The sequence below is a fragment of the Pinus tabuliformis genome, chromosome 5_1 (genome assembly GCF_031772625.1).
Source record: "Pinus tabuliformis cultivar Carrire ecotype Pingquan chromosome 5_1, CPIR1, whole genome shotgun sequence".
NCBI lineage: Eukaryota > Viridiplantae > Streptophyta > Pinopsida > Pinales > Pinaceae > Pinus > Pinus tabuliformis.
Window position 1 is genome coordinate 606222317 of NC_142305.1, and position 17077 is coordinate 606239393.

At 35.7% G+C, this 17077-nt stretch overlaps 1 protein-coding gene and 1 long non-coding RNA gene across 3 annotated transcripts in view; one reads left to right on the forward strand and one right to left on the reverse strand.

Annotated features, from left to right (window-relative positions):
• LOC149166366 (uncharacterized) overlaps nucleotides 1-17077 on the reverse strand; it is a 143703-nt gene that overhangs the window by 43320 nt on the left and 83306 nt on the right. For both annotated transcript variants that reach the window (XM_089432562.1, XM_089432563.1), the window contains 2 exons: nucleotides 619-709; nucleotides 208-384 (listed from right to left, as the gene is read on the reverse strand). In XM_089432562.1, the coding sequence (XP_089288688.1) occupies nucleotides 208-384; nucleotides 619-687 (246 nt within the window). In that variant the 5' untranslated portion in view covers nucleotides 688-709. The remainder of the gene's footprint in view (nucleotides 1-207; nucleotides 385-618; nucleotides 710-17077) is intronic.
• On the forward strand, nucleotides 7598-8424 carry LOC149166367 (uncharacterized). Its single transcript, XR_016260413.1, has 2 exons — nucleotides 7598-7739; nucleotides 7823-8424. It is a non-coding gene; the product is annotated as an uncharacterized LOC149166367 (long non-coding RNA).

Below are 17077 nucleotides of genomic sequence, written 5' to 3' on the forward strand. Positions count from 1 at the left end.
TCCAATTATGGCAAGGAGTCTAGATTATTGGATAAATGGTTAACTTTGCTTTCAATACTAAGAAAGGGAAACACGTGGATAGGGAGTTACTGTAAATAATCGCAAGTCGTTTGGATGAATTTAAGCAGTTTAAACAAAAATACAGAGTTATAGCTCAATATTAATAAAAACCAGAAAATAACTTTCTGAAATAAGGTTGTAATCTACCCATCGTATTTCGTCTGGTTTATACTGCAATCTCCATTTGAGAGTTTCTTTCAACATCTTAGCCGCTTTTTTTATATTCCAATTCCGTGCCCTCAGGAATCGAGCCAATGAAGCATCTGAACAGAACAACAACAGTTTACCTGTTAATGGCCCTAGCAATGCCCGGAGCTCATTTATCTGCACAGCATCGACAAAGATTATAAATGATCACTGGGGTAATGTAATTTGCGTTAGATCAACATAAATCAGGTTCACAAACAGGTAATTCAGTTCACCAACTCGTTATACATTGATATCAATCAAAAATTAGATATATCATTGTTACCTACATATGCATAGCAAAGTGCTGGCTGCAATCTACAATAGGCAACAAATTGTAGAAAACTAATTGGATTATCACACAGATAGTACCTTAGCTTGCTCCTCTGCAGGAGACAAACGTGTTTCCTGGCCTTTAGCTCCATTTTTCTTTGACAACATGATCGTGATGTTCTCTTGTATACTGAACAAGACACCAAGGGATAGAAAAAATAAGACACCAAGGGATAGAAAAAATGAATTTGGATGAAAAATAAAGATATCATTAACATAAAAATGAAATTTAGCAGCACACATATAAGAGAAATTTCTAACATATAAACAGAATCCCCTTTCTTCCTCCAATCAGAAGCCACAAATATTTATTATAACTCATCATGAACTGGCAACATACAGGATGAATATAAACTGAACTGTTTGCAGCTACCAAATCCAAACAGTAAAATGACACAAAATTGTTTTTACTAGGCAAAGATATAGCACAGACACCATAATTTTTGGGTTTTAAAGTTTCATCCACTTTTCAATTGGATGTAACTTAAGGCTGTTGGGACAGAGATTGTTCCACCCAGGTTCAATTACTGCATGTGACATGTTGAATTCATAATACAGTGCATGTGACACGTTGAATTCATAATGCGGAGCATTTTTGTATGAGAGTGACTCGATAATTTGACCACATCTATATTGATATTATATTGATATTCTTTATATTCCTTGTATGGAATATAAAAGTATTTCTTCAAGGAAAAGTTCCATCTACTTAGTTCAACTTGTTTCTATGGCATGCATAGGCATTAATATAGTTTCTTTAATTTTAGATTATTTAAGGTTTTATTTCACTTTAACGTATTTTTCAGTCTATCCCACATTCATAAAGTGTATTGACTCAACTAGCCCGTAATTTTTATAAGAAAACTTTGCTTAATTTTTATAAGAAAACTTTGCTTTCTCATTATTAATGTGATCTTGGTTTTGTTAATGTGTTAAGGTTATTGTTATATGGTTTTGTTAATGTGTTAATGTTATTGTTATATGGTATTAGAGCCTAACATTCTTGAAGTCATATCAAGAGTCTTGGGCCTTTCAAAGACAAGGTTTCCACTTTCTACTCTTGCAGCTTTAATGGTCAGGCTGCTACTTTCCACTCTTGCAGATTTAATGGTCAGGCTGCTACAGAATTTGTGCGAGCATGAAGACCTAGGTTCTCATTATTAATGGAATCTTGGTTACGTTTATGTGTTAAAGTCATTGTCATTGTTATATGACGTTTATGTGTTAATGTCATTGTTATATGGTATTAGAGCCTAGCATTCCTGAAGCCATTCCACTCTTGCAGCTTTAATGGTCAGGCTGCTACAGAATTTGTGCGAGTATGAAGATGGAATCTTGGTTACGTTTATGTGTTAATGTCATTGTCATTGTTATATGACGTTTATGTGTTAATGTCATTGTTATATGGTATTAGAGCCTAGCATTCTTGAAACCATATCGAGAGTCTCAGGCCTTTCAAAGACAGGGTTTCCACTCGTGCAACTTCAATGGATTGGGTGCTACACAATGTATGTGAGCATGAAGAGTTAGGAACTGCTACTATTGTCATTGTTATATGGAAAACAATGTATGTGATCATGAACTCACATGAAGAGTTAGGAACTGCTACTAATGTCATTGTTATATGGTATCAGAGCCTAGCATTCTTGAAGCCATATCGAGAGTCTCAGGCCTTTCAAAAACAGGGTTTCCTTTTCAAAGACAGGGTTTCCACTCGTGCAACTTCAATGGATTGGGTGCTACACAATGTATGTGAGCATGAAGAGTTGGGAACTGCTACTAACAGAGACAGATCGACGGAGAGCCAGTGTGACACATCAAAGAGCCAGCCAAAAGGGTTTTGCATCATTCGAAACTAGGATTGACTAATTTTTAGTTTTAAAAGCCAGGTCTGGAAAAGAAATTGGTTTAAAGCTAGATTCAAAGAAAAAATAAAGGAAGAAAAATCATTTTTTAAGGAAATCATATGAATTTTTTCAAGCAAAAAAGAAACGTTGTATGGCCATCACGGACAACCCGCACATGGGGCACATGAATTAGCCGTCAAGACAATCGCATTACAGGATTGTACAGACACCAACTTACAACAAAACTGCAGCCATCAAACCCATACAATAACTCGTATTACTGCATGGTAAAGAAATCCATACAGATCTATACAGAACAGCTGTCATTCACAGTTGCCAAGAGCAGTATGATTGTATGGAACTGTGACTCCAAGTGCCAAAGACAAATTTGCTGTGTACGGTCATTTTTTCGCTGAAATTTCTGAAATTTTTTATCAATTCAAAGGATTTTGGAGTGGATTGAATGTGCTCTTGCTTGTATTGCTGCCCAGATTTGCAGATTTAGAAGAAGTGGTTACAGTGTTCCATGGTGGCACGTCCCCCGAGGTGGGGGGGGGTGCGCATCCCACATTTCTCATGCTCCAGGGGCGGGGGTGCCATGGGGGAAGTCAGGGAAACAATTGGGGAAATCGGGGACATGTTTGCCCAAAAGGGGCGGTCTGGGCGTCCCCTCCCTGTGACCTTTAGAGCTGTGAGTTTATGATCTTAGTAATTAATGGCAATATTAAATTCATTAATTGTTTCAGTGCCCTTCTCTGACCTTTTGTTCAAGTTAGAGCTCTGAGTTTATGATCTTAGTAATTAATGATAATATTAAATTCATTAATTGTTTTAGGATGTTTGAGCATGGTTCCAATTTCATCAGACTGCTTTACTTAACGAGAAAGTACAATTTCACATCCATTCAGCGTTCAGCAGATTTAACAGTTATTATACCATGATGAATTTGCATGAGATGAATTGTTATTATTGGGATTTTATCATTATTATTTTTATTTTTATGATTTTAGAGATAAAAACCCCTATAGCAGGAACCTCGATGTACCACTGCCCCCTTCAATTTCCCTAAAATTCCAGGGTGCTCCCCATGCCCCCTTGTGCCTCTCCCCGCTCCTGAACTCCCCTGTCCAGGAGCACCCTTGTGCCTCTCCACGCTCCTGAACTCCCCTGTCCTGGAAACATCGTGGAACATACGCTGGTTGTTGATTTGGTGAGTTTTAGCATAATAATGAGAAATTGACAGTTTTCTGAGTGTTTCAATGCTGTTTGTGGGCAGACTGATCACAAATCATTTTCTATATATTTTGTTGCTGATTTTGAGAAATATTATTAAAATTTGTGGGTTTTGGGCAGATTATCAAAAATATGCATGTTTTTCAGTGATATGTGGCTGCTACAGGTGTTTGGAGGTGGGATTTAAGAGTTCTTATTTTAGGATTGTAGATTGGGGATGGGAAGAACTAGTATTTTCCAATGTTGCATGGAAAAAATTGTAATTATCGAGAAATATTCATTTTTTTTCATTTTTTTTCAATTTTTTTAATATCTAAACTATCTACAACATAAAATAAATACATTGACACATAAATATGATAAAAGAATTAATATATAAGATGTTTAATATTATTTCTAGTGCTAAAATCACACATAACACTGAATCATGTCCTGAATAGTAAGTCTTGACTCCTAAGTTCCAACTCAGCCTCAAAATATCAACAAAAAATATAATAATGTATCTCATCATGTCATAATGTCATATACAATAAAATGAAGAAAATAACTAAAGTCTAATCCTATTGATTTCCTCTGCCCCTCTTGCGAGAAAATGCCACAGCTTTCCCTTTCCCTCTAGATGTAGACGCTGGTGCTGGTGGAGTTGGCAGTGGAGTTTGCTATGCTCTAGACGCTGAAGAACTAGAAGTAGGAGCTATAGGAGGTAGACCACGTCCTCCACTGGTGACAAGGGTAGCCCGGGCAGATGGTGTCACCTGGAAATATTACAATCTCCCATCCTAAAATCCTGAAAAACTGATAAGTCTGCTGGATTTTGAATGAAATCTAAAATTCTACTTTCTCCATATGAAATCCAATGAGGTCGGAACCACTCTCAAACATCCTGAGTCATTTCATGGTAATGTTAAAAATTTAAGTAAAAAGATGAAAAAGATGAAAATGAAGATTAAGGAGAATGTCACTTTTACTTTAAGAATTTAACATTACCATGAATAGCATATCAATACTAGGGCCTAGATCATTAAGCTGCGCCACTCAAAAATTATTTGTTTCTTTCAAAAAAAATTGCATTTCAAACATTTAGCATCCCTTATAAAACCTCGCTGCCCCGATTGCCGGCGATAAAAATGGAAAAAATCACGATTTTTTTCCAAAAAATCGGGTATAAAAAAAACTGGCGATAATTTCGGATATTACTCGCAATAATATCGGTAGCGGGAAATTATTGCGATAAAACAATAATATCGCGATATTATCTCGATTTTAACAACACTGATATTTTCAACAATTTACTTTGTTTCAGTGTCTATTTCAGCACTTTTGACTTGTACCAATGGTAGCCTTTTTACTCCACATGATGTTTGATGGAAGCCAAAGGTTCTCTGGTAAGAATTACAATATGTGGAAGTCATGCATGATGGCCATATTTGAGTACAGGTGGTTCGCTTCTAGTGTCCTAGGTTAAGATGCCCCACCACAAGTTATGGGTAAAGACAAGAACAAGTTTAATGAATGAGACAGAGGAGCAATAATGTTGTTCAAGTTATCTATGACAAATAAAATGCTTCATGAGGTCCGGATATGGAAGGCTTCAGCAAATATTTGGAAACATCTGAAAGAGTTGCATGGTAATTCACACAAGGACAGAGCCTTTTTCTAGAAGAATATGTTGTTTTCTATCATCAAGATGAGAGTGCATCATTACAAGCTTATTCAAGATCAAGGATATCCGGGGATAAGTTCACCATTGGTCCATTGGTTTAAGGAAGGTTCAAGGGTATAGCATTGGAGATCCAAATCAGCTAAGCAGATCAGGACAAATTTAGGGCCTAAACAACTAGATCAAATCTAGGGTATGTTGTAAATGTATTTTCTTCAGTTAGGCCAGTTGAACACTACGTGTCAACGACCCATAGTAGTATACCCCTTTTTTCACAAAAGGGATAGCGCCTGATCGATGTGTCCGTGTTGTCCAGCTATCATCATCAGCCTGACTTCCAAGATGTTCTGTAAACTCATTATGCATGTGTATAATGTAAATAATCTCAACAAACCCGTGTCATGTATGTAACGACCTAGGTAAACCTACCTTTCTAGTGACAATCTCCGTTCTAGGAAGTTTTTCATCTCACCGATCCATTTTCGGATGGTCAGCAGAGTTTTTCCCTCCAATTTTACCCCAAAGCTGGAATGGATTTTGTCGTTAGGATCTTAGGTGAGTCCTAGTGTTCTAGATCAAATATATGTAAAAATAATTTGAGAATAATCCTAACTATTTGGTTAGATTATTTTATTACAAATTATTTGGTATGTCGGATTATACTTATATCGCGGAAATGGGTAGTGTGTGAGTGTCTATTACAAATGGGTTTTCCCCTTATGATATAAAAAATATATAAATTGTGACGTAGTGTGTCTTGAGAGTTGGAAAAAATAATTTATCCCCGCATAGGTTAATTAATTAAATTTTTTGGCCTAAAATTAATTAAAATCTCAAGCCATAAATTTAATTAATTTTAGGTCCTAGGTAAATTTAAATTCTCCAAAGGCAAAATTCGTCGGTCTTAAAAAAATAAATTTTAAAAGGTGTCGAGACTAAGCTAAATTAATTATTTTGATAAGTTTTAAACCTTTGATCCCTCAGGGGTTAAGTCAAAGCCAAAATTTTGTGAAATTAACTTAAAAATTTTATTTTTGAGTTCGACGGATGAGATTAAAAGAAATTGTAATCTTCATCAATGGTTGAGATTGCGTTGACGAGGGTCACTCAAACTAGCCATTGGAGGACTTATCTTCAAATAAGAAGTCAATTGTCAATATCCATCCGACCTTTGAGTTGTGTGGTGTTCGAAAAGCTCTGCGGTAATCTTTTTCTGGATAATAAAGCAAGACTTTAAAGTTAATTTCTATTGTTGTTACTCTTCATGGGAATGTTGTAAGATGTTTTTTATTTCATGCATAATTTTTTCTAAAGTCATTGATGATAGTTTCTAAGAGTGATTTGAGTACAGGTATCTTGTTCAATTGCTGGGGTTTGACAAATAATTTAAATTTTGAACATAATAGCAGGTATCTCTATTTGTCTAAGTTTTATTATTATTTTCTCGCTCTATTTTTAATGGTTGGATCGAGTTTTGCAGGGAAATCTTGAGTTAGATCATCAGCGTTAAGGGAAGCTTTTAGTTGGACCAGCAAACTCTCGATCTGTGTTTTCTGAAAAGCCCAACCACATAAGCTCTGGGCTTATCATAAGATTTTCATTTTGTGATACATGAGGGTTTTGAGTTAACATCTCCTTTCAAAATTTAAATTTTTTTAATCGTTATGCTTATTTGATAGATCGACTAATTAGAATTATTAAACACTAGATCAAGGAAACGAAATTGGACTCACATTCCTCTTCATCTATTCCATTGTGAATAGTGTAATTTATTTGTATGTAGTTAATTTTCACTATAAATCTTTTGTAAATAATTTTAGGATTTCAAAATTATTTAAATTTTAACTTCATAATTTAAATTTATTTTAATTAAATTTAAATTTCTAAAATCTTTTTTTTTCTCCCACATTCAAAACTTCAAAAAAAAAATCCCTAATTTGTATCTATACATACCAACCCATTCTTATATATATATATTTATTATTTTTTTGGTTTTTTTTAATTTCATTTTTCTTGGTTGTTTTCCTTTTATTTTTTATTTTAAACATTTCATTTTTTTATATTTGTAAATACTTTATTTGAAATGTTTTTATTTTGTAAATATATTAACGAATTGTTTTAAGGTTTGTGAATAATGTTAATCTAACTTCTTGGATCTTTCTCTCTATATATTTCTGAAGCTATCTTGTGCTCTTGGCAGTTTGAGAAATTTGTAACTTCTTGGATCTCTCTCTATATTCCTGAAGCTATCTTGTGCTCTCGGCAGTTTGAGAATAGCTCTTGGCAGTTTGAGAAAGAGAAAGCCCGTGCTCCTGGCAGTTCGAGAAAGAGAAAGCCCTGGCAGTTCGAGAAAGATAAACCCCGTTTGAGAAAGAGAAAGCGTAGGGCTTTCTGCAAGCTTTTCCCCCGGAAGATTAAAGGTGAGCCTGGTATCATGAGTGCCCAATCTAGTTCTCACAGCTAGGGCTCTAAGATTCAAAAGGGTTTCAAACTATGTTTGCAGATCCGAAGAAGCAGAGGGCTTTCTATTGTTGGAGTGGCCAAGTAATCGTAATTCGAAGACTTGACCCAATTTTTTGTTGAAAGAGGGCTTTCTATTGTTGGAGTGGCCAATGAATCGTAATTCGAAGGCTTGACCCAAATTTTTGTTGAAAGACTGCAGGCTTATTTTTAAATTTGTCCATAAATCGAAATTCTTTGAGCAAAATCGAAATTTCTGAAGCCATTGGTAAATTTTTTGAAGTCCAGTTCAAACTTTTTGAATGGTCGTTTTCATTTCTGAGCACAATTCCTCAAGGGATCGTTTTCCTGGAAAGCCGTTCAGGGTTTATTAATTATTTGGAGCCATTTAACTCAGAATTTTGCAAGCATCCATTGTTTATGGCTTGAAGAGATCAAATTCTAAATTTTTTTTAGGGCCGCAGGCCTGTCAACCATTTATTTCTCAGCCGCAAAGATTGGGAAATTGTAACTTAAAATTTTTCTGAAATTCTACCATTTTGCAATCAAATACTGAATTGCTGAAGGTGAACTCCATCAATTTCTGAAGAGATCAATTACCGGAAGGTTTTTGCTATTCAATTTGGCATATATTTTGTTGATATAGCCCTTAGTGTTTTGACGGCGTTGAGCATATAGCACATCTATTCTACCCAATGTGAGAACATTAATTCTGCAGGGGCTAATTACATTTATTTTTTTGGAGAGCGTAATCTTTCTAGGAACTGCCATTTTCTTTTAATTATATTCTAAGACAATGTCTGGGCTGGCCGTGAGTTTATTCCGACTTCTTTTCATCAAGGCGCAGGGTTTCTATGCCTTCTTTCTCCTTCAAGCCGTGAGCAAATTTTTGAGATACTGTTATCAAAGTCGTAGGCATTTCTGAGAGTATATTTGTCAAAGCTTTGAGGCATCTAAAGGTTTAAAGTAAAGTTGTTTGGTGAGTTTTACAGTCAAGTTGTCAAGCAGATTTGTATCTATTACCACATTGATCATCAGTCCATATTCAACAAGATTTTTGAGTGTAAAGTGCTAATTTTCTTTCTAAAGGGTCCCTCTCATTCTAATTCTAGTGATCCTTCATTCTGTTGGGAAACTTAAAATCAAGGAGAAAGTTTCACTCTGTATTCAAACCCACTCATTGCAGAAATCCATCTTAATATGGGACTGTTGAATTGGAAAATTGTAGGTTTCTCCGGCTGACATCTCTTTCACTCAATTTTGATCTTGCATTCATACATCAATTGATAACTGGAATTGTAGGCTATATTCAGAATCGCAGGTCAGCGTTACAACATTGGAAGGGTTTCATCACTGGTTCAAAGCCAAGAAATTGCCAATTGATCACCACCCTTGATATATCATTTGCAGGAGTGGGACCGCAGGGCCCAGAGGGCTCGAATCTTCTCTGACATTTACTTGTTGCAGACTGTCTATCATTCAGATCTAAGTGTGATATCTAGAGGGTATTCACACAAAAATTTGATAATTAAAGGGTTTGAAATCATTTAAATTCACCACATATAATTCATAAGGATTTTAACAGGTCTTCTAACTTCTTATCTATCTTACCCAAAATTGTTTCGACTGTTTTGCAAGTAAACTTTGTGACTGATTACAAAATTTGCAGTGACTAGTCTGATCTTAACAGGCGGTATTTTTAAGGTCTGGTGCAGGTAGCTTAAAACTGAAATCCATCATAAGCATTCACCTCATCACATCATTCAGATCTTGTTCAGCTTGCATCCTGAACCAAGCTCCAACCTATACTAAAACACCGAGTTCCACCATGAGATCCAGAATGTGTCTTTTTATTCAGAATATACTTCTTCATATTAGGGCTTAGGGTTTCATCATAAACATTCTTCTACTAGGGCTTCTTCATCATATATTGCTACGGCTTCATCTATGCACTTAGGGTTTCATCATCTTCAATAATGCTAGGTCTTCAACAATGCTTAGGGCTTCTTCCATATGTGATCTTCATCCATTAAGTCTTGCTTCAACAAAGCTAGGGCTTCTTCTTCATAGACCTAGGTCCCCTTCCATATATGTTCATCCATCATTCTTCAAAAATTCTAGGGCTTGCCAACATCAACCTTCTAGGGCTTGCAATCATCAATGACACCATTTAATTTACATGGAGGTTGCTTCAACAATGTTGAACATCATATTGACATCAATGACAACCTTATCCAACAATTTTATATTATTTATGAGTGCCTATACCTAAGTTGATTTTTATATAAATTCAGCGTATGCAAACTCACTTGTTGATTTCCCATATAGTTTTTATTTTTATATAAATTCAACTTATGCAAACTCACTTGTTGATTTCCCATATAGCTTGCTAAAACATGTAGAATTGGTTAATGAGTCCCTACTAGGCCTACTACAGATCAAATTCATCACAGATGTCAAGGAAATCAACTGAATTCACTCATGGACATATTTTGTTCTTTTCTCTCTTAAGGTCTCCAAGGTATCAATTTTAAGATGATATAGTTTACCTAATTGATGTGACTTGAACAAATGGCCAAGAAATCCATGCTACAGTGATCATGTTGATCACTATCAAATCTCAATCCTAAAAATGCACGTTTCATACCAGTTATTTAAACATAATGTGCCATTTTCATTAAGATTTGTCTTTCATTCATCATAATCATGAAAATCATGCATTTGGTTTATCCATCTAAGATTTCCTTGTGTAATAATTCCACTTTAATCATTACAAGTTAAATAAGCCATAACAAGGTTGCGCACACATATATAACACATCTTATATATATCATCAATTGGAAGAAAGGTAAGTTCAACGAAGATTGTTGAATATCAAAGTTATTATCCTTGTTTGCTCTACTTTATATTATCCTTGCAAGCACAACAAAGGCACATATTTATCATGTTTCCAATTCTCAAGAGGTACTCCCCTCCCTCGAGCAATCACATTGCATAAGGTGGCCAATAAGAGTGACGAGGAAACACTTTGCCAAAATCTTATTCAACTCACTTTTCCTTCAATTGCCCTTAGCCAAATGATTGCACAAGGTGAGTTAGATGGACTCACCACTCTTATGGAAATATCAATAGAGAAAATTAAGGACAAAGGTGTTTAATTATAAGCACAAATAGCTTTCCCTAAGAAATTAGAATAGCCCTCAATGCCACGAGGCTAGCAACGTCGCTTGTTACTTCAAAATTGTTTTATGCTCATCCTACACCAATATTTTCCTGATGACACAATCACTATCCCAAAGTTTAAGCAAAAGGGTAGAGATACTCTTGTTGCATAGCTACAAGTTCCTCCAGTGTCATTAATCTAAGACTATAAACACCCCCATTGGTCCTTTAATTGGAAAAATAATTGCTCATTAATCTAAGACTATAAACACCCCCATTGGTCCTTTAATTGGAAAAATAATTGCTTTTTGTGTTGCAGGGTGCGACAATCTAGAATGTTGGCCTAGAACATTCCCTTGTTCATACCCTATAAATTAGACCAATCTAACTCATGAGAAACATCTGACAAATACAATAGTGATACTAAAATATAAGCAAGGTGAAATGCAACTAGCTCCAGTCTTTCAAAAATGTGAAACTATCGTATATGCTAAGGGGACAATTTAGAAATTTTTCCAAACCTCACCAAATTCTTCTATGGGCCCATTCACAAGAAAATTGTCCCTAACATCACAGGTTTTCTTTGTCCTATGGGCATCAACACAACTCTTTTGTTGAGTCTGGGCTTTTCCTTTCTCCTTCACTTAATTTGTTACTTTTTACACTTTTCACGCCATTTTTGAAATCATCTAATGATTAATAACAACTCGATATTCCAATTTATCCCAACTCAATAAGTAACAACTCGATATTCCAATTTATCCCAACTCAATAAGACTTTGTATGGTGCCATTCCTAACAAACTATGATATTTATTATATGCAAACTCCATTGAGGGAAGGTAGTCCACCCATTGACTTTGCTAGTCCATGACACGCATTCTCAAGGTGTCTTCCATTACTTGATTCAATTGCCTAGTCTATGCATTAGTCTAAGGGTGATAAGTAGTGTTATAATTCAATGTTACCTAAAAAATTGTTCAAAACATGGATGTGAATAAAGAATGTCTCTCTGAAATAATCCTCATTAGCACACCATATAATTTGAGGATCTTAGCAATGAAGACTCTTGCAATACCTGATGCATCATATGTGTTCTTTACTAAAATAAACACATATTCTTGGTAAGTTTGTTAATATCTACCATGATAGAATCATGCCTTCACTATGTCTTTTTATCAAAGAAATAAATTCACCTCACTTTGCCATGTATTAAGCATTTAGAGTGAGGAAGTTGGTACACCTTACCAGTGCCCCACGGATTTCCCCTATCTTCTGTAGTTTTCTAAATGGAGGATGGTATTAAGCATTAGTAGCAACAGTGATTTGTAACCCTACAAGATTTAGTGAAAATGGATCTTACAATTCCCTTGCACTTTATGCATGGATCTTGTGAAATCCTTGGCTTTACACCTTAATGGAAAGAGTCAAACCAATTGATCTATCTCTTAGGGCTATATATAGATCTTAGTGGGATTAAATATTGTTGGGTTACTACTGTTGACACCTAATCTTTGGGATTAGGAAATTTATGTCAATATTGTAAATAGGAAAAAAAGGAAGGTGAAGAGATGTTGGAATTTGAATTCCAAGAGTCTCCCTTCAACGTTTATATCAATAATCTCCTAATGCAAATCTCAACAATTCATTCAGAGTTACCAATGCCTGGCCTGACATGGTTTCAAAGCCAACCCCCATTTTTAGTTTCCCTTTGTCTTATAACTATTATTTTTCTCTGCCATATTTTGTCACTTTGTTCCTTTCCAGATTCTCAAGATTTTGTCCATTCAAATCCCTTGGAGTTGCGTTGAACATTCACTGTGAGCACTGATTTTTGGTTTTGTTGTGCGTTGAGGTCCCTTTATTTGTGTTGAATAAAGCCTATGGAATATGCTAGCAATGTATGTAATATTTTAATTATGTGCGGTGGTTAAGCTATATGCTACAGCGGATTCATATCATGAAGACCATGAGACCGTGTGCACAAACAACCTGCGAATGATGCATTGTGAAGACCATGGATTGTGTTTTCAATACTATGTATGAATGGTTTTTTAATGATTCCCTAAAAAGATGAGAGTTCGTAGCCTCGCTGCCACAAATTCTCCACTCGACTGGTGCACTAATATTAAAGGCTCCTTGATTGTTCGTTTGCCTGCATTAGACGAGTGTGTATGGTTTTGAAAGTCGTCTTCTCGTGAGTAAAGGCTTTGTGCACACATCTTTGACTGGTGCGTTGAAGTTTTTTAGAGCTATTTTTCTTTATGAAGGTCATGTTCCAATGAAAACCAATCTGCATAGCTTGTTGGAAAGTAAGTTGAATTAACTTCCACAATTCGTTTGCGTTGATAATTCAAATGCCAGTATATATATAATTTTGGTTCTCTCCACATATAAAGGGCGTATTGTGGATTTTGGCATATGAAAGTATGGTGAAGACCATAAAGCATATGAAAATACATTGTGTCCTTTTTTGGAGACCATAATTTATATCTTGGAGTCATAATTTAAACGTTGAATTCTCCTTATGAAGTGCATATGTATGGTATGAATATAATATGGTTTGAGAGATATGGCTTAAAAATATGTGATGTTTAATATATAGTATGAGTAGTAGTAAGAGTTGGACCATTTTTTTACCTTTGAGTTGAAGTCTTTTGGGATACATAATGCACTCCTTAATCTCTATTGTGGGAGAAGTTCACTGGCAAAGAGAACTACCATGAGTGGTACAAGAAGATAAAGCATACTCTGATTTTTTATGAGTTGTGGAAAGGAGTTTGTGAAGGAGACGGAGGTAATCCTCCTCAAAATCCCACTTCTGACAAGGAGCTTGCCATCTAGGAGAACAAAAACAGCAAGGCCTATGCCTTGTTGCAGCATCAGTGAATGAAAAGGTGAGTCATCGTATTATGTCATTTACAGATGCTTTTGGTGCTTTAAAGAAGTTGAAAAATATTAAATGGCTCACACTTTGAGCTAGAAGTTGTTCAATTGATGATCAAACTGTTTAATTTAGAATTGAAGGATGATGATTCACTTGCCTTAGCCTCTAAAATAAGAGCCATTATGCATGACATCAAAGCCATTGGTGTCAAAATGGATGTTCCTCTCTTAGCTTTGTGAAGGCATTGTATCCCACTTATTCCCATTATCTTGAGTCATCACAAGCTAGTGGAAAACTTTCATAGATTTCTTTTGACTCTCTTGTGGAAAAGTTTACTGAAAGAGAAGGCGTTTGGGAAGAAGAAGACCACTGCTTGGTCTCCTGAAGAAGTTGTATGCCTCGCACAAAAAGAGAAGAATCCGAGACAAGATTCTTCTAGAGGAAGGGGTGGTTGAAGAGGACGAGGAAGGAAGAATAATAGAGGCAGGGGGGGCAAACATTTCCAAGGATAAAGGTATGATCTTCATTGCATATAGTGTAGCAGAAATGGTCATGATGCTTCCACATGTAAGCTCTCATGGGACAAGATTTGACAGGAAAGAGACCAAGAGAAAGGAAAATCATCAAATAAAGGGAAAGGTAAAGCACCCGAGTCCGCTCATTATGTTGTGGCACATTGTAACATTGGAGTAACTGAAGACTTATTTAATGCTTCACTTGTTTCATGGAAAGATGCTTGGTTGCTTGATTCAGGAGCAGCTTTCCAGATGACTTTTAAAAGAGATTTCTTTGAAGAATTCACTAACAATGTTGATGGAGCAATCTACTTTGCAGACAAGTCAAAGCTCAAGCCATTAGGCTCAAACCGCCTAGTCTTCCAGACTTTCTTCTACATGATGTTCTCTACCTCTCTGAGCTGAGGAGAAACTCATTGTCCTTCGTTCACATCCGCCAACAAGGACACTCCACGGACATATTTGATGGCAAGGTTGAGGTCAGAAAAGCATCAGATCACTCATTTGTCATGACTGGGATAGAAGAAGAAAGACTATTGAAGTTGCAAGGAACCTTTGTTCGTGCACAAAACTTTTTATACAATTCTCACTATAATGAAGGTACACTTCCATCCAGTCTTTTATGGCATGCTAGGTTTGGACATTTGAACTTTGAGAGTCTTCGTTTGTTGAAGAAAAGTGGCGTTTCTAGTCTGTCTACCATTCCTAGGAAACTTAAGCAATGTGATGCTTGTATCTTAGGAAAGCATAACAAATAGTCTTTTCGTGATTCTCATTCCAGAGCACATAGAAAGCTTGAACTCATTCATTATGATTTGTGTGACCCAGTTCCTACTCCTACAAATGGTAATAAATACATGATGACATTTATTTATGACTACACCAGAATGTAAATACTGTAAATAGGAAGAAAACGAAGATGAAGAGACACTGGGATTTGAATTCCAAGAGTCTCCCTTCAATGTATATATCAATAATCTCCTAATGCAAATTTCAACAATTCATTCGGAGTTACCAATGCCTGGCTTGACAGCTACTTATTAATGTAGTTGGTGGTTAGTACCATCCTCTATCTAGGAATCAAAAGAAGAGGGGAATTTGGCCACGTTATTCATCAGAGAATAAATATAAATATATATATATATATATATATATATATATATATATATATCCTTTGACTTGGCCTTTTCTTTTCCCCATTTCGGGTTTCGTAATCGTGAGCTCATTTTTATTTTCTCCCAAGCCATTTCACATGTACCCAAATGCTCATTTCCACATTTCAGAAACACCCATCTGCTCGTTTGTATGTATTATCTGAGTCTGGTAATTGATTTTCCTACTGGTTCCTTATTAGGCCCATGACTTTGCCATATCTCTAAGTCAACCAAGATCTGATTTTGTTAAAACCCATCAGCTATCTCATTCTTCCATGAAACCTAAGGGCTTATGTAGGCAACATTCAGTGCACTGCAGGTGCTACTGAGTATGAGGGTGAACCTCTTTCAATTGCAGGAGGATTGATCAACGGCCGGGTTGAATAGTTCGTGTGTGAAATGTATGTCAGCACAAACGCATAGGTGTGTGCTACCTGTTCAGGGAGTACAACAAATTTGCGGATCAGTTTTCTAAAGAGGCAACGCACCATCCCAGAGGAGAATGGTTGATACAGGAGGAAAGACAAGGACGGGCCTATTAGTACTACCACAGGCCATATATAGAACAGGATCAGCAAAGGGCTGATAGGCCCTAATTTATCATAGTTTTTTTGAGACATCTGAATAGTGACTCACAGATTTGTTTTTGGTTATTTTTGAAATTTTGTAACATATATGTATATGCATACAGATACATGATGGTACACCCTTCCTGGGTTTTTTGTACAGACTTCTACTTTTAGATGACTTCGGTCACTCGTACTGCATATGCCAATGGCATCTACAACATGTAATTTTCCACTATAATAGAAAATTACGATTTTCCCTGGGGAAAATATATATATATATATATATATATATATATATAGATATATGACCTTTAAAAGTAGTGTTTACTAAAATAATTGGACAACATTGTTTTTTTAATTAGCTACTTTGTAGCTTTACCAGTGTGACATTGTCTTTAGTTCTACAAGTGTAACTTTATATTTACTTAATACAAGAATGGAAAATACCTATTTATCTATCAGCCCCAATGGTTAGCTCACTTGGTTTAACCATTTTCCCAAGGCATGTTTCTGATGACAGGCCATAGGTCACAGTGTCAAATCCAATCGAGTCCCTTGGGGTTAATTGTGGCTAGTAATTGAGTATTAATATAAACCTCACAGTATTAATATCCTGCTGGAGGGCGACTCAATTACTAGCCACAATTAACCCCAAGGGACTCGATTGGATTTGACACTGGATATATATATATATATATATATATATATATATATATACCTTTCATGTCCAATTTTGGTGGCTTCCCATATGATTCAAAGCCTCAAAAGGTTGTGTGAGATCACTTAGCTAGTGAGGCTTTAATTTGGAGGAAATGCCTTTAGTCATGATCTTCTTAGTAGGATTACACAATGAAATGTGTCTAAAGTTCTTAAAGCTTAATGCCACTTCCTTTTTACGAATGAGAGTTAGGATTCGGGAAGGTAGAGCTTAAAGGTTTGAGCATATTACCTGATTTTCTTGACTTGTCCACAATGTCTAACATGTTAAATTTGGCTGTGCTCCGCATGTTTT